The sequence below is a fragment of the Archocentrus centrarchus genome, chromosome 8, assembly GCF_007364275.1.
Source record: "Archocentrus centrarchus isolate MPI-CPG fArcCen1 chromosome 8, fArcCen1, whole genome shotgun sequence".
NCBI classification, from domain to species: Eukaryota; Metazoa; Chordata; class Actinopteri; order Cichliformes; family Cichlidae; genus Archocentrus; species Archocentrus centrarchus.
Window position 1 is genome coordinate 22,156,073 of NC_044353.1, and position 18,379 is coordinate 22,174,451.

An 18,379-nucleotide genomic window follows, 5' to 3' on the forward strand; every position below is an offset into this window, starting at 1 on the left:
TATCGGGCATTAAGCAGACTTCCTCTCCTCCTAGCCTCCCCCTGAGGACCACATAAATGGAGTCTTGTTGGGGTTCAGGGTCAGGTACAGGGAGTTACACTATGACAGAGTACGCAGCTTCACTGTCCGCACAGTCAACAGTCCCTCAGCGAACTGGGCTGATCTTACTGGTGAGTTAAGTCCTTTTTGAAAGCTGCTACCTGTTATTTAAATATATTTAACTTCGCTTAATTGTCCTGCTTTACCATCGCCAAATGCTGCAGGTTATTCAAAAACACATAAACAGAAATGTCCTAATATTGCCACTCTTTCCCATTTCTGTAAACCTCCCTTTATCCCCCCAATCTCACCCATTTTCAATTTAAACTCCAGCTCCCTACAGCATCAGGAACTTGAGTGAATCTTCGCTCACTCAGTATGAACTTGATAGTAAGTCTGTGACTCTTTCTTTCATTACCCTCCATCTGTTTGCATGTCATCTGTGAAATTTTATTTCCACAAAATATGCCATTTGTATACTAATTTACAGCAAGTGCGCCTTCCATCCTCCCACTCATCTGTAGCCACTAAGGGGCCACCGCAGTTTCTTGCTGTGTGCAAATGACTTTAATCTCTCCAAGCTTCCCCGTCATTATTTCAGCATGCTTTCAGTCTTTTTAATTACTGACAGATCTTCCACATGTCCCCAAAACAACCTCACCTTTTCACCAGTTTGCTTCACAATTCTAACTCTTCATTGTTCTTCCAGCGGGCATCAGTATGCCTGTTTCTCTCTGGAGTAACTTCTTATTACTCTTTCATCCTAACTGTTCTGTTCAAATGCTGCTGTGGGTTCTCTGCTTGCAGATTTGAGTAAACACAAACGCTATGAGATTCGTCTCAGTGTGTATAATGCTGTGGGGGAGGGTCCTAGCAGTGCACCACAGGAAGTGTTTGTTGGAGAGGCAGGTATGTTCCTTTCCTCTCTGTGCAGCAAGTGTGCAAGTCTACTTACCCTTTTATCTTTATTGAATGTTTAGCAGATATAACACATTAAAGATAATAGCTCTATTACTTAAGTTCTGCCCTTATTCAGTCCCAACAGCCCCGCCACAAAATGTGGTGGTCCAGTCCTCAACAGCCACTCAGCTGGATGTCACATGGGACCCGCCTCCCCTGGATGCCCAGAATGGAGACATACAGGGTTACAAGGTATCAATAATGTGTCTTCTTTTAATGAATCAAACATCATATCTTTCATACTTAGATATTTTCATAAAAAAAAAAAAAAAACATCTGAATCCTGCATCCTGGACTCTTTTATTCTGCTTCTAGATTTATTTTTGGGAGTTTCAGCTCCAGAATGAGACAGAGCGCCTGCGCACGCTGTTCCTGCCAGAGCTTGGGGTGAAGCTTAAAAATCTGACAGGCTACACCACCTACATGATCAGCGTGGCAGCCTTCAACGCTGCAGGGGATGGGCCCCGCTCCCTGCCCACCAGAGGGCGCACTCAGCAAGCGGGTGAGTCACGCAAAATCTGGACGTGGACAGAAAGATTACAGTGATCCTTCAAAAGACTGGAGGGATTTATCTTGCAGCATCTAGTGTTTTGCAGTCTTAGGATCTATATATCTTATTCCTCTTTATCTTTAGTCAACCCCCCCCCCCCCCCCCCCCCCCCCCCCCCGTGTCATCTGCACAAGATGACTGCTCATTATTTAACAACATTGCTTTGGTGTGTGCATGGTTTTCAAAGCTTGTGAAAAATAGAGTGGTACAAAAGGTTCCTGAAAGAGAATAGGCAGTGCTTTCATTGTGTTATACTGCAAAAACTGCAGTAGTTACTGCAGCGTTAAGACAATTAATATTAAACCTGCCCCTCCTATTTAGCAAGAAACATTCTCACTAAAGAGTTTAGTTTTGTCTTGTGAGATGTAGTTTTAGAGATCTAGTATTAGAGTCTTTTTGGCACCTTTTCCTGGTCAAGCCATTGGGGATGAAGCCTAATGACAGCAGAGGAGAAAAGAATATAAAATGCGGGGGACACATGTAGATTAGGTTTGTTTGGGTTTTTTTGGCTACAACTACACAAAGATGTCTGTTTACCAGCTAGTGAAAGTCCCTCCTCTGCTTTTTTTTTTTTTTTTTTTGCACAGAATGGCTTACAGTGTATATTTCTCCCATCTCTTCCACCCCCTTGAAGGCTGTGACATTGGCAAAGGGTACAAAGTGCTGAGAACTTAAAAACACAGGCAGGAATTTTGGCTCCTCACACAACAGGGTACTGGGAAGTGAGCCAACACAAGCTTTTGTGATTTTTATGCAGAATTGTGCCTAAATCCTGACACTTAGCTGGATCTGGGCTGGTTCAGCACTCAGAATTCTCAAAGCTGTTGTTCAAGGTCACAGAATGAATTTTAGTGTCACTTTAGTGTCTGTTTTGGGGTTTTAGGGTATTAGTTGCCTATACTCTTATATGGGATTTTGTTTTGTCCTCTACTACAGTACCCAATTTTTACACACAGAATCATGCTGCATTTAATTTTTGCTGATTATTTCTTTTTAATTTTTTTTCCTAATTCTCCTAGAGTTCATGTTTTGTGTTAATTTGCATAACTTGTTTTTTTTTTAAGTATTCAGTTTTATCTCAGGACTTAGAAAGTTTCAACTATCATTGCAACTTGTCCCCTTTTCTTTAACAAAAGCACCAAGTGCTCCGAGCTACATACACTTCAGTGAGTTGACCACCACTTCGGTCAACGTGTCCTGGGGAGAGCCTAAGCAGGCCAACGGCATCATTGAGGGCTACCGCCTGGTATATGAGCCCTGTTCTCCAGTTGATGGTGAGAAGCTCTTCCTGAAGCCTAACAACTCTGCAATTGCTTGACATTCCTCAGCTTGCTTTTCTCACACAGTGATTTATGACCTCTAGCCTCCTAACCATACTCTTTTTTTTTTTTTTTTAACCTATGCTGCTTAAACTCATGCTCTAATTCGTTACAGATGAGTGTAGGCCCTGCAGTAACATATATGGCATGGCTGATAAAATATGCTGGAATGTTCTTGTGAGATTTTGTACAGCTTTCACTCTTACTGAGAGCAACATGGTTAATAGCCAGCTAAGTGTGGTTGCCTGGATCAGATTGACAAGTAATTGGGAGCAGAGGTGGAATGCTAAGCTGAGGCTGCTGTGGTCCTGTGGCTATCTGCTAATTGACCAAGAGTTAAGCCAATCAAAGTAATAAAGCTGCTGAATTCCAGTTGGTTTCATCTATCACATGCATTTGGTGTTATGCAGTGATGTTCTGGTTTCTGACAGTCAGTTTATCTGGTCTTGTGTGTGATTGTATGTCTGCACTTACGCACAAAGCTTGGCTCTGTGTTGCTTGTAGAACGCAGTATCTAGAGTCTTAGTGTTTCCTGTACAGACTCCTCTCCTCGCACTCCAGGTGTCAGTAAGATAGTGACAGTAGATGTGAAGGGCAGTGCTCCCCAGTGGATGAAGATCAAAGACCTGACTGATGGCGTCACATATAACTTTCGTATCCGGGCCAAAACACTCACTTATGGCCCTGAGGTTGAGGCCAACATCACCACTGGACCCGGAGAAGGTAGGGTGCTAAAGTTCTTATGTAATTTAAATTAATCTTTGTAGGGCTTTGTTGTCATTATTTCTACCATTCTTGTCTTCTCAGGAGCTCCAGGCCCTCCTGGAGAACCTTTTATTTCTCGATATGGAGCCGCTCTCACACTTCATTGGACAAGTGGCGATCAAGGCCGCGCACCCATCACACGATACGTCATCGAGGCCAGACCTTCTGGTGAGTCAGTTACATATATGCTGTTTGAGACTGAATCCGTCCAACATGCAAGTTTGATTTTAATCACATACTTTCGTATTTTGTCTTTAGACGAAGGATTGTGGGATATTCTCATCAAAGACATTCCCAAAGAAGTGACATCCTACACACTTAATATGGACATGCTACGAGAAGGGGTCACCTATGACTTTCGAGTAATTGCCGTCAACGACTACGGCTATGGATCCCCCAGCGCCCCGTCCCCTTCCATATCAGGTTAGCTATAATGTAAAATGAAGAGTTAATACAGGGTTGTGTTAAATAGTGAATATTCCTTTTATTTAGGTATTAACATCTATTATTTGTTTCCAGCCCAGAAAGTGTCTCCCTTCTATGAGGAGTGGTGGTTCTTGGTAGTCATTGCCCTTGTGGGACTCATCTTCATCCTCCTCCTTATTTTCATCCTCATCATCCGAGGCCAGAGTAAAAAATATACCAAAAAAGCAGACTCAGGTATGAAACACAACACTAAACTCTGCTAATATCTCAGTCTCTCTCTCTTTTTGCAGGCTAGGCTATCGAGTGGAATTTGTCTTCCTCTTGGACAGGTCTGCTGAGCACTGCATTTTAATGACTGCTGCATCCAAAGGAGTCTATCTTGTAAAATGGGAGTGTAAAGGCCCACACAATTAGACAAATGACCTTGATTTCCCTCCATTGTCTGGCTGACAGGGGAAAGATGAGACTAAATGTTATCAGTGAAACAGCTGGAATTGGCAGATGAATAAATATTATTGTTTGCATTTTACTGCAGCCTGGATCAATACTGGAATAAATGGTTTGGCAGTGATTTAATGCTCAGGTCATTAGACAGACTGAGAGTAATTATTTAACAGCACCACAAGTTGCTCCTTTACCACTGTATCAGCAGGCCAGCTTTCATGAGTGAAAGTCAAGGTTATTTTCTTTATACACATAAGGGTGCAGTAGAGGATTTTAATCATTGTTGCCCAGTTGTGAACCTGGGCTGCGTAACTGGGGGCTGCTGGTTTTATTTGGCATTAGTACCAAACACTGTGCAGGTCTCTCTTCTTTTGTGTCAAAAATTGTGTCGGCTGAAGAGTGTTAAATTAATCCAAAGGATTGAAACGTATTCTAGATTTGATTAATTTATTTCAAAACCCACACAGTGTCATCCTCATACCCCCGTCCAGGCAACCACTCCAACTGCACATCGCTGCCTCTGACGCACGGAGAGATGGTGCGCCTGGACGAGGGCCGCTTCCCAGCCCTGGAGCTCAACAACCGCCGCCTCTCTGTGAAGAACTCGTTCTGCCGCAAAAACGGCATCTATACCCGGTCAGTCGGCATCACTGCAAATATCTCCTGTCCTCATTATGAGCTGTGGTATTCAGCTAACCATCGCTTTTACATATTGCCGGCAAAGATTCCATTTCTCAGACATATTGCTTTGTCAGTTTTGTCCGTGTTTTCTCTTCCACTTCATTGTGTTACTTGTAATATTTGCAAGAATTAATATTTGGCGTTGTGTGTCCCGCTCTTCCCTCAACAGCAGTATATCATTTTTGAGAGAAAAAAAAAAAAAAAAATGAACCTTGAGGGCACCAGCTGGTGATTTGAGCCTCCTTCATCTCGTCTCATTGATATTCAGTGTTTGAGTGGAGCAAAAATACATATTAGGGGACAACACAATCCCGGCTAATTAGCATTCAGAAGCTCTTTGTCTGCTCATCAAAGCTTTAGGCAAGGAGTGTCATGAATTGCTGGTTGCGGACTCAAATGCAGACTTCTGAGACTTCGTAAACAAATAATGAACCTTTATTGAGGTGATGCAGGTAATCCTAAAGGCAGAAAGAAATAATATAAAGAGTACTTATGAGATAGAACCCACTATTTATTTTTGGCCAGAGGGTCTCTTAAACGCAGTGCTACAAGGGCTGTCACAACACAGAGTAATGTCAGCAGGACTCTGGTAGGCTGCCTCGTTGATAATGATTGTGTAAACATTAGATAAATGGAATTTCACAAGACTTGAGGCAGGAGAAGCTTGTGTGCAGACGTAGGTCAGGCTAGAGGAACGGACAGTCAGTTGTGTTGGTGGATGGTGATTCAGTGTCTGCTCCTTGTCACAACACTAAAAAAGATGTTTTCTGCACATTAGTGGGCACGTTGCGGTGGAATGTGCTGGGGGGTGCGTTAAAGGGCAAATGAATCTGTTATTTTCTCCTTGACCACAGAGGCCAAGGGGATCAAAGAGCCTTGAGCATGTAGCTCCGTCTCTTTGAAGAGCTCCAAACTGGTACCGTACTGTTTGTTAATGATCTGTAGACTAAGGAGGAAGAGCGGAAGAGCTCCCTGTGGGATATTTGAAGGGGTGAAGGAAAGAAGGATGAATTAGACAGATAATGCAAGAGGATAAATACAGTGCTCCTAAATAATTCAAAGCTCAGAATCTATTGCCCCTCCACCCCCTACACTCACATGGCTCCATCCTTTTTATGTCTGGTTCAACCTTGTCTTAATGTAGTTTTTTTTTTTCTTCGCAGTCCACCCCCTCACATCATCCCCTTTAACCCAGAGGAGATATCCCTTTGTTGTGTCAACTTTTTCACAGCTGTTGTCATGTTGTGTCTCCTAAGCTTGTTCTTGACATTCCCAGTGATTTAGCGCCTGCATTTATCTCAGTACATATGAACTTTTTTTTTTTTTTTTTCAGAGATTGTCAAGGTTGTCTGCTTTATGCCTTAATATTACACTTGACATCACAGCATTTTATGCTTGTCTATTCTGCCCCCACACACATTTTCTATTTCAGATCATTTAAACATTTACTTTCATGCAATCCCTAGTTTATGTAATTCTTTAGTCTCTTTTTCTAAAACCAACTGAGCAAACCCTTCTTTTAATGCATTAGCCTGACACACATACTGAGCCCACTGATGTAACGCAGTGATGCGAGGGTAGTGGTCCAGTTTTGGCTTTCGGGCCATCCAATTCAATCTCAGCAGACCTTGAACGCAGCAGCAGCCATTACAGCATAAGGATAAAAATAATTGTCTGCACAGATGTTTCTCTCTGCTTCACTTCATGGACTTAATGACTGGAGCTAAAAGAAGTTAAGCAGTTCTTTTTTACTTGACTCGCATTCATACTGTATGAGAACTTCTTAATGCTCACAGAGCTCAAGTCCACGCTTAGTTAGCCAGCTTTTCTGCATGAATTCTAAAATTCTGACGAGTCACTCTGTGTATTAATTCGGCTTTAATCACCACAGAGTGCTTTCATGATCTTCATCGTCATGCTTTTTTTTTTTTTTTTTTTTTTTTTGCATATATCCTGTTCCTGAGCTGGGCTCGAGTCCAGTGCCAAATGTCCACAAACACTTTGCAAAGATTAGAAGGAAATAGCAAAAGTATAAGATTCAGTTCAATTCAGTTTTATTTATATAGAGCCAAATTACAACTACAGGCACTTTATATTGTAAGGTAAAGACTCTACAGTAATACAAGATCAATTATAATCTCCGACCTGCCTTATGTAGCGGCTTCCAAGTATGCACAAATAACCCATGCTGTGCTTGTCTGAACTGAGCCATCATTTTCATAATCAATGAGTCCATACTGGATCCATTCATGTTGTTCCCACTGAACACTGTGTGGCTTGTGAAGCTTCATTTTTAGAACTGTTTTGCAAGCTTTGCTTTGTTGTCTCTGTGGTGTCAGTCACAGCACTGACACAGCTTTTTTACCCCCCCCCCCCCCAAAAACAGTGAGAGCTTTAGAAAATCAGTTCAGAGAGTGCAATTATCATTTCTTATAATATAACTCTTTGTCATTTTTTTGCTTTTATAACTCATGTACATTTGTCACTTTCTACATAATGTTTTTTTTTTTTTTTTTTTTTTTCCAGCTCTCCTCCGAGACCCAGTCCCGGAAGTCTGCACTACTCAGACGAGGATGTCAGCACTAAGTATAATGACCTGATCCCAGCAGAAAGCAGCAGTCTGACTGAAAAACCCTCTGAGATATCTGACTCACAGGTGAGCAGTGACCCTGGCTTACAATCTATGCCCAACCCTGTGTCTGGAATAAGCAATTAAATTAAAAAGTCAAATTCAACTGTTTAAATTTCTCAGCATGACAAAGTCCTCAGGGCAAAGTTGTAACCTTTTAAAACTAAAAAAAAAATCCTTCTCTGGTTCAACTTTCTTTTACTTTTCTTGCATTTGCCATCTATCCTCTTGATGAGCTCCACTGTTCCTGTCACAGTCGCCGCTTTGCTAGATGCAGAAGCAAGACAGCTGTCTAATTATGAAGCAGCATTTGTGACGATGAATTAATGACATTCTGCAACAAAATCTGCCTCAAGTGGATCGCCTCAAAATTAAATATCCTCTGTCAGCGTCGCACAGCGACGGCTGACATTTCTGGATCTTTAAATACCGATTTCTTTCATGGGAGGGAAATACACAGCCAGTTCTCATGTCTCATGTGTGCTGAAATATCTTCACAACTAATTAATTTTTGTCAACCAGAAATTGTTCGTCTTGGCTGCGATGTGATGATCTGAACAGCTCGGGGTGCGTGTAGAATAGTTTGGCCCAGTGAGGAGATGGGAGCTTTGAAGTGACGAGGGATGGCGGAGACAAATGGCAGAGAAGCCGATTGTAGCAGATTCTGAACATTTGTCTTCCCACACTTGCACCGTGTCTCCCTGGCCAATTTGCCTGGTACCTACACAGGCAGAAAATTGTTCAACCCAGTTTGAAAGAAAAAAACAACAACAACAACAACAAAAAAAACAGATCTCCCAGGAGACACAAACTGGTGTTATACTTTTCCTCTGCGTAGCCTCCCACTGTTTACCTGACACTTGTGCAAATAAATGGCGCTTCAACATCTGCTGAGCTGCAGTGTTTCAATAAAAGTGGTAGATGGGCAAGTGCTCATCAGGCACACAAATGTGCCAAATGTGTAATGCTTTCTGTGGGAGGCTTTTACTGTCTTTTCTTTAAACTGCAGAATAACAAGAGGATTCACTCACACAAGAATTTTCTACTTGGAAACTGACGGTTTGGTGTTGCAAGAAAAGCAGATTAATCCTGTTAACACGATCTTTCTCTAATTCTAGGACACACTTGTTTACATGTATCATATTTGTGCTCCGCAGAGCTATCGGTGAGCTCCTATAGCTGAAATATTCTCAATAGAAGTGATTATCTGCCCCATAGAATTGCACATGGATTCACAGATTTCCCATTGTCAGTAGGCATGTCCTGCTGTGCTTGTGACTCAGTAGCTATTGTGTCATTTGTCAACCAACTGCACAATACTGGAAATAGAATTAGCCTTGATTTGAGAGCATGGAAATGTAGCTGTCATTATTCTTTGTAGTAAGCAACTTAGTGTATGTCCTGTTTAGTGGTCTTGCGGTGCTCATTTTTTTTACTGCCAAAGTAACTTTGAATTGTTTTCCTGATTGACTAACAGGGCAGCGACAGCGAATATGAAGTGGATCAGAGTCGGCAGAAGACCCACTCCTTTGTTAACCACTACATCAGCGACCCCACCTACTACAACTCCTGGCGGCGGCAGCAGAAGGGTGTCACTCGTCCGCCGGCATACGGCTACTCCCAGCCCGAGCCCCTGGTGGAACAAGAGTCACGACAACACCCACCACCCGTGCCCCCCCTGCCCCCTCTTCCCCCTCTCCTCCCCCCGAGCGCCCAGTCGCCGCAGCCCCAGTGCCAAGGCCAGGGCACTCTCTTCAGGCCTAAGGGAAGCCGGACTCCCACCCCCTCCCTGCTGTCCTCCGACCCCCCCAGCCAGCACAGCACCCTGTACCGGCCCCCCAGCAGCCTCGGCTGTGCCGCTCAGGCACCTACCGCAGGCTTCTCCTCTTTTGTTTGACACACAGCTCTCCTTCCAATAACAACAGGACCCTGAGGACGAAACTTTGATTTTTGTTGTTGTTGGTTTATTTGTATTTTGCTCCTTTTTTTTTTTTTAATTTTGATTTTTCCTTATGTGTTACCGACAGAGTTGTTGCTCAATATTAAGCATTGCAGGCATCTTAAATAGTGCTTTCTCCTCTGTGAAGAGTGTATGTATGATTGTGTTGCGCGCGTATGGTTGGTTAATCTGTGTAATATGTACTTTATGAAAAGACAATCATTTGAAGGTTCTTGTGTTGCTTTAGCAAATTCATTTGAAGGATCGGTGATGTAAAGAAGGGTGAAGAGAACCAGAAGTTCTGAAAAAGAAATCCTTGTTTTTAAAACCCCTGTATTATTGTTTAATACGAGAGCTTTATGGAAAACAACCACCTTAGAGTATGGACCACTTGGCTTGCTGAGACTGGACAATGGAAAAACCAACTCTTATGGAATAAGTGATGTCTGACAAAGGGCGAACTGTTAGTGAGAAAATGACTCTTGAGTTGGAGAGAGGCACTTGCGGTCACTGTAGCCCTCAGCTGCCTTTAAGTCTCTCACTCTGCCTAATCATTGTTGGAACTGCATTGTGTATTTACTATATGTACTTGTCTCATATTGTTTACCAGATATTTATATCAAGCAGCTTCAAGCTCAGTATTTTCAGAGCATCACTAGTGAAAATGTTATGAATCACATTAAAGCATTGTGGCACCTTTATCGTAGTGTGAGGATGTTGATTGTGTGCTCATGTCAGTAGATATACAAGCTAAAACGACGCTAATAATGTGCATTTGTTTTCTTTACCGTTGCTCATGGAAAATGACTGAGAACCAAACACACAAATCCCCTCACTTCATTAGATATACACGTTCAAAGGCCATTAAATTAGGTACACCCGTCCAGCTGCTCGTTAACACAAATATGTAATCGAGCCAATCACATGGCATCAAGTCAGTGCATTTAGGCATGTAGACTTGGTCAAGAAGACCTGCTGAATTTTAAACTGAGCATCAGAATGGACAAGAAAGGTGATCTAAGTGACTTTGAATGCAACGTGGTTGTTGGTACCAGATGGGCTGATCTGAGTGTTTCAGAAACTGCTCATCTACTAGGATTTCCCCCACACAACCATCTCTAGGGTTTACAGAGAATGCTCCAAAAAAGAGAGAATATCCAGTGAGCAGCAGAGTTCTGGTGGAAAATGCCTTGTTGATGTCAAAGGTCAGAGGAGAGTGGCCAAACTGCTTCGAGCCAATAGGAAGACAACAGTAACTCAAATAACCTCTTTTTACAGCCAAGGTATATAGAAGAGCATCTCTGAGGACAGCAGATGGGTTACAGCAGCAAACATAAAACACACCAGGTGCCACTCCTGTCACCTAAGAACAGAAAGCCCGAGGCTACAATGTGCACAGGCTCACCAAAACTGAATAATAGGACATTGGGGGAAAAAATTGCCTGGTCTGATGAGTCTTGATTTCTGCTATAAGATTCGGATGGTAGGGTCAGAATTTGGGAACATGAAACATGGATCAATTCTGCCTTGCAACGGTTCAGGCTGCTGGTGGTGATGTGATGATTTGAGGGATCTTTTCCCGGTGCATTTTGGATCCCTTTGTACCAACTAATAAGCATTTAAAGGCCTACTGAGTATTGTTGCTGATTATGTTCATCCCTTTATGACCACAGTGTACCCATCTTCTGATGGCTGCTTCCAAGAGGATAATGCGCCATGTCCCAAAGCTCAGATCATCTCAAACCGGTTTCTTGAACATGACCATTAGTTCATATCTGCAGTAACTTTGAGATACTATTGAGAAAAACTTCTGAGGAATGTTTCCACCACTTTCTTGAATTTATGCTATGAAGAATTAAAACATTTCATTTGCAAATTTGGGGCTGAAAGAATGCATGAAACTGGTCACTTACAAACAGTAGCAAATTATTTCATAATAATGGACAGTATAAGAAAACAGTATTATGTATAAAATCCATCAATAAGCAATGTCAAATATTTTGTTCATGTTATGAAGTAACATTGTATTTATATAATTTCTGAATACATGGTTTATGCTCACAGGACTGTATACACATGAGATATTTTCTATAACATCTTTTGCATAGCTGGCGCTTTATAAAAGATGAATGGAAACTGCTGTGCTGGAGTTGGACCTACAGTATAGTGTGTACACTAAAACAGTCAATTTTCAAGGTCTAAAATATAATGTCTAATTTCCAGTGTGAACATCTCTGTATACATCATTAAAAAAAGCGGTATGGCCATCTTCATGCTAGCGCTTTAAAATAAAGCATTCTATTTTGTAATGGCCTTTTCGTCATGAATCACATTTTATAAAACTGTGGAAAAATAATTACAGGACTTATAATTCCATCATAAAGAGAATTAGTCAAGAACTCATTATAATGAAAATGTAAACCATTTCAAAACCTGTAGAAGCCTGTTTTTGCACATTCAGCCTTAAAGTAGTCTGATATGATCTGAAATGCAAAGTCATTTTTAAGTGACACCTAATCTTACAGTGCAGAAATGACCTGAATCTCAAACAAAACCACATTTGGGATGCAAATGAGCATGAGATACAGGGAAGAATTCAAAGAAGAACCTGATCCGGTGCAAGCATGCTGAAAATCTGGGAGGTTGTGGGACAGGTAATCCCTTTATTTCAGGCCAGAGAACACTGATCTTAACCAAGGAGCAGAGGGATGGACGGAAAGGTTTAAGGAGAAGGTGAAAGTGGAAAACATCTTCACTGCCATGGATATATCTAAATATATTAAATTCTTCAGACTCGGCTCAGCTCATCTATTTACTGTTAAGAGATCACAGACAAATTTTCCTCACACATTCAACCCGAATAGAGAGACAGAGAGAGACGCTGAGGGGGAGACAGAGCAGGAAAGAGACAGATCTACAAATCTGCCACAGTTTTTCATTTCAGTGAATCATCTCCTCGTGGGATTGACTTAAACAAAATTTGTCCTAATTCTGACTGTGTTTGTTGGAGTTCATAAGACCACATTTGCAGCACAGCTAACTTGACTGGTGACTGAAATTGGGACAAAGTTATGCTGTATGATAAAGAGGGAAATGGGAAGTTACAGCTTTCGGATCATTTTAATGAACAAAAATGTTAAAAAAGAAAAAAAATGCAGATCTCTTCTGGTTTATCTTATTTCACATAAGAGCACAGTATATCATACAGTATATCACCGCTATGTACACTTAGCTCTAGCCTCTTCTGCCAGATCAGTTAATAAACCTGAGATGGATAATGATGTTAATTTCATGAACACTGTCAACACCCTCAGCTGTGTTCTTTTCACCACATCTCTCTGCAGTGCGCTGAAATTTTCATTTAACTGTTTAATCAACCAGGACTGCCGAGACATTTGCCCTTATAAATGAATTCACCTAAAACTGTAATCTCCACAGTTAGAAATTTTCTGGCTGACATGGCTAAATGGTCGTCTTGCGTCTGGCAGCTCCGCAGCACAGCCGTCTGCTCACGCTATAAAGTTTAAAATGAACATTTGGGTGTCAAATGCCAGAAATGAGAACAAGTGAGAATACCTAAAGAATGGGGTGAAGTACAGGCCCAGACAGTTTCGGTTAAAGCATCATTTTTTGGTGATTAATTAATTGGTAATTCTAAATTAACCACAGGTGTGGATGTGAGAGGGCGTGATCATCCGTCTCTGTGTGTTGGTGCTGTGATGTACTGGCCACCTGTGTAGTGTGCATCCTTAGGCCTGATTTAGACATCTGCGCTGGGTCTCTGCAGGGCCTGCGTACGTAACCTACATTAATGGCCAACGTCGTTGTCGGTGGTGTGCCAAAAAGTGATCGTCGGCAGCGGTAATTGCAATATAACATTACAGTTCCATAAATATATTTTAAGTGCCCAAAAAGTACTGGATTGATTATAATGTAGGTACAATAATGCAGCATCATAAAGATACTTGCAAAACAGTTCATTTCTTTCTTTTAAATATAAGCCCTTCATAAATCCTGTTTATTATAGTCTATTTACCCATATAGACAAAGACATTACACATAAAATCACTTTTTGGCACAACACAGAAACAAATTAAATGCTGGGAATATTTTCCCTCCTGGGTCCTCGCTCTTTGTGGTCAGCTTTTTTTTCAGGTGCAAACAGATTTGTCCCTCTAGTTTTTTTCACTTCTTTGTGCATTTCCTCACGTCCATTCCAATAGTTTCAGCAATTATTTGTGAGTCCTTATATTGACGCTATAATTATGTCACAGTGGGGGTGGGGGGCTGTGTGCAGGAAGGGGTGGATGCAAATGCAGGACGCCACGCAGACTTAACTAAAACTATTTTATTTTCAGGTACTTGAATAATATAAACACAAAAAACTCGAAATCTCAACCACGGCATAAACAAAGTGGAAGCCTGGGAGAAAACTGAAACCAAAACTAAACTATTTTTTTTTTTAACCTTTATTTATCGTCAAAATGTCACAGTAACAGTAGTCATGGAAGAACAGTGTACAATAATAAACAAGGACATAAAATGAAAGAGGAATATAGTCATAAAATATAGAGATAGAAAACTGTCAAAAAGGAACAGAAGCGGAAAAAAATAAATAAAAAAGAAATAAAAAGAAATTACACAAATAAATGCGAGTTACAACAATAAGTTATAGTCTTTCCAAATACTTATTGTTTTTATAGCCTTTTTGTTAACTGAGTTTGAGATTGAGTCAAGATACAATTTTACATCTGTTACGAAGAGGTCAAAAAGTGGTTTCCTGTGCATTATTTTACTTTTATGAATATGAAATTTAGCAAGCAACAATATTAGATTGATAAGGTATGTGGGAGAGGAATTTTTCGCCTTGAAATCTGTGATACCAAGCAAAACATTTTCAAAAAAAGAAGGAAATCTGGTTGAATATAGTTGGATAGAGTGACAATGTCTTTCCAAAACTTCGAGCATGTACAGTTCCAAAACAGATGAACAGAAGTTTCTGGGTAGAGCTTACAAAAAGAGCAGGAAATATCAATATCAGCTTTGTATTTCTGAAAAAAGTGCTTAGTTGGATAAAATTTATGAATTAATTTAAAAGAAACTTCTTTGATTTTATTAGTGAAAAAAACTTGTGTGGGAGAGACCAAACTTTTTTCCCAATTAACATTCTGCACAAAGGAGTTCCAATAAGATACACAAGATGGGGATGAAACCAGATTTTCTTGGAATAAAGAACGGATTTTGGAATTAACAGCTTTTAACCGAGTTGAGAAACAGAGCTTACCGACAGCGGTCTGTTTAGCGTCAAGAGGGCTCATAGGCTGGATGGAAGGAAAGTCAACATCTCTGAACAACATAAGCAAGCCAGATGGGATAGCATCAAAAACAATACTATATTCCCTTGGAGTGACAGGAATCTTATACTGTGTAAGAAATTCCTCATAGCGATAAAGAAGGCCTTTATTATTAAATAGCTGATTAACTTGAATAATGCCATAATTAAACCACCTCTGAAAAAATAATGACCTGTTTTGAATAGTATGTTAGAGTTGTTCCAGATGTAACATCTCTGTCCAAAAAAACTCCAAACTAGAAAAACACACAGCAAGGGGGGACGACGCAACAAAGAACAGAGGAAAACTAAGGGCTTAAATACACACAAGGGGATTAGGGCAAGTGAAAACAACAGGGGACGACAGGTGAACCAGATGAACCTAATGACAAAGAGGAAGCAAAACTAAACACAAAGCACAGAGAACACGAGACTGTCAAAATAAAACAAGAAGTGACCAAAGGGAACAGAGACGCAGACCTGACACTGAACACAGGGAAACACAAGGAATCAAACGTAACCAAACCCCACAACAAAAGAAAAACCCCAGAACAGACACATTAAGAACAAACCAAAAACACACAGGGTCCAACGGACCCCAGACCATGACAAATTATTATTCCTTATATTGAAACAATGATTGTTACAAACTGCAGTGAAAAGGTAGCTGGAAATGCATGGGAGGAATTGATCTTGCTGAACAGGCCAATCAGAATCCTCGCAGGCTGCATCAACATCTCTACAAGTATTACAGTAACTACACGTGGGATTGACGCAGCCCACAAGGACTGTGATTACCGTGTAGGGTTCAGAGGGGTTTCTGTATGTAGACCCCGCAGAAGTCTAAAGAGGCCAGATAGAACTAAATAGAACTAAATAGAACTCTTACCCAGTGTGAGCTGTGATCCTTAATTGGATGAAAGGAAATCACCTCCATTATTAAAGAAAACACTAATTTTGTTCCACCTGACATCTTTATATTGTCAGCTGATAAAAAGCTCTCCATTATACAACTGAAATTTGACAAAAGTTGGAACACTGTGCAAAATATAAATGTAAATGTCTTAAACTCATTTTATTCACAGCAGAACATAGAAAACATATTAAATGTTTAAATTGAGACATTTTACTATTTCAGTATTTGCTCTTTGGAATTTGATGGCAGCAACATCTTTCAAAAAAGTTAGAACAGGGGCAATAAAAGGCTGGAAAATAAGTGATATAAAAAGAAGCAGCTAGAGGAACATTTTGCATCTAATTAGGTTAATTGGCAACAATTGGCTACAGTTCGGTAACATAACTGTAATATCTTTTTATAGAGCATCTTAGAGAGGTTTTCAGAAGTAAAGATGGAACGATATTCACTGATCTGTAAAAAGCTGTGTCGGCAGATTGCAGAACAATTTCAGAATAATGTTCATCAGTGTAAAATACTTTGAAAATCTCATCATCTACAGTAGATAATTTCATCAAAGGATTCCAGGAATCTGGAGTAATCTCTTTGTGTAAGGGACAAGGCCAAAGGCCAGTACTGGAAGCCCCGTGATCTTCAGGCCCTCAGGCAGCGCTGCATTAAATTCTTCTCTCATGGAAATCACTGCATGGGATCAGGAACACTTCTAGAAATCATTGTCTGTGAGCAGAGTTCACGGTGCCATCCACAAATACAAGCTGAAGCTCTAACATGGAAAGAAAATGCAATATGTGAAAATGATCCCGATATGCCACCATCTTCTTTGCTCCAAAGCTCATTTAATATGGACTGAGGGGAAGTTGAAAACTGTTCTGTGATCAGACAAATTGAAATTCTAAATTCTTTGGAAATTATTGACACCGTGTCCTCCATACTAAAGAAGAGAGGGACCATACACCTTCTTATCACCACTCAGTTCCAAAGCCTGAATCTCTGATGGTATGGTGGTGCACCAGTTCCTATGGAATGGGCAGCTGGCACATCTGGAAAGGCACCCTCAATGCTGAAAGGTACATACAGGTTTCAGAGCAACGTATGCTCCCATCCAGATGGGGTCTTTTTCAGGGAAGGCCCTTCATATTTTAGCAAGACAATGCTAAACGGCATAATGCAGCTATTATAACAACACGGCTTTGCAGTAGAAGAGTCTGAGTGCTGAACTGGCCTGGCTGCAGCCCAGACCTTTCACAAATTACAAATATTTGGTGGATCGTGAAATAAAAAATACAGCAAAGAAGACCCAGGACTGTAGAGCAGCTAGAATCCTATATCGGACAAGAATGGGACAACATTCCTCTCCCAAAATTCCAGATACTGGTCTCCTCAGTTCCCAGATGTTTATGGACTGTACTTCTGTCTGCATATTTTCAACATTTAGAGCTGAATGTTTTCACATTCCAGGTTACTGCCATTCTAATGATTGCAAAATCAATTGAAAATTAATGGAGGTCAAAGTGATATTTATCATGTAATGCCGAATCATCCTTGCATTTCTTGTATTAGGGTATGTATTCAGATTAGCTCAATATCGTTACGTTATTAGCCCCTTAATGTCACCATGTTACTGTTTTTAGGCATAATTTTGCACAAACAGGAACATTAGACATCGAAACACTGTGAAAGCTCATGTTATGGCGAAACAAGCAGCTTAAGATTACACTTAAATTTTTATTATCCATAAGAAGAGAGCAGTTAAACTGAGTATTTGGTGGCATGGGGGTATTAAAAAAAGTAACAGAAAAGGACGTCAGTGCAGTTATATTCTCATCATAAATAGCCATGTTCTCTCATCAGCTGGTAGAACAGATCCTGGGAAAAAAGCCAAAGGCAGAAAAAACTTTAAAATATTTGTGAAGGACACCAGCATGCGCAGCTGAGTGCAGAACATTGCGGTTTCGGAAAACAGCATGGAAAGACAGACTTACATCACTACATGTCTTGTGAAAGACAGAAGTGAACAGTCACCTCTCTGGGTAGAGTGACTCATGTCCTTTAGTAATTATCAACTATTCACGCATTCCTTTCTCTTGAGCTCAGGGTAAAACCTGGGGTGTACCTTGGCAGATTTCTGCTTATTTGCATTACAGAAGTCACTAATGAGTGGACACTGACCGAGGTCAGCTTATCAGCCACAAGGTCAATACACAAGATCAATGCACAAGATCACAGGGTTCATTCACTCAATGAAGTCTTTGCTGCCGTCACACAGAGAAAAATGTGTGGATGTGTAACTATTCTGACTACAATTCTTAGGCTGGAAGTGTAAAAGAAAGGAAGCCAGAATAAAGCTCACCTTAAAGTAACTGGGAAATTACATAGTGC

At 40.8% G+C, this 18,379-nt stretch overlaps 1 protein-coding gene across 1 annotated transcript in view; it reads left to right on the forward strand.

Moving 5' to 3' along the window:
• Nucleotides 1-10,404, forward strand: part of LOC115784506 (protein sidekick-2-like) — a 37,112-nt gene extending 26,708 nt beyond the window's left edge. The window contains exons 32-44 of the mRNA XM_030735748.1: nucleotides 35-170; nucleotides 373-429; nucleotides 847-948; nucleotides 1,076-1,191; nucleotides 1,315-1,501; nucleotides 2,686-2,823; nucleotides 3,430-3,591; nucleotides 3,676-3,801; nucleotides 3,892-4,056; nucleotides 4,153-4,293; nucleotides 4,995-5,139; nucleotides 7,711-7,840; nucleotides 9,291-10,404. Coding sequence (XP_030591608.1) covers nucleotides 35-170; nucleotides 373-429; nucleotides 847-948; nucleotides 1,076-1,191; nucleotides 1,315-1,501; nucleotides 2,686-2,823; nucleotides 3,430-3,591; nucleotides 3,676-3,801; nucleotides 3,892-4,056; nucleotides 4,153-4,293; nucleotides 4,995-5,139; nucleotides 7,711-7,840; nucleotides 9,291-9,710 — 2,025 coding nt within the window. The 3' untranslated portion in view covers nucleotides 9,711-10,404. The remainder of the gene's footprint in view (nucleotides 1-34; nucleotides 171-372; nucleotides 430-846; nucleotides 949-1,075; nucleotides 1,192-1,314; nucleotides 1,502-2,685; nucleotides 2,824-3,429; nucleotides 3,592-3,675; nucleotides 3,802-3,891; nucleotides 4,057-4,152; nucleotides 4,294-4,994; nucleotides 5,140-7,710; nucleotides 7,841-9,290) is intronic.
• The last annotated feature ends 7,975 nt before the right edge of the window (nucleotides 10,405-18,379 follow it).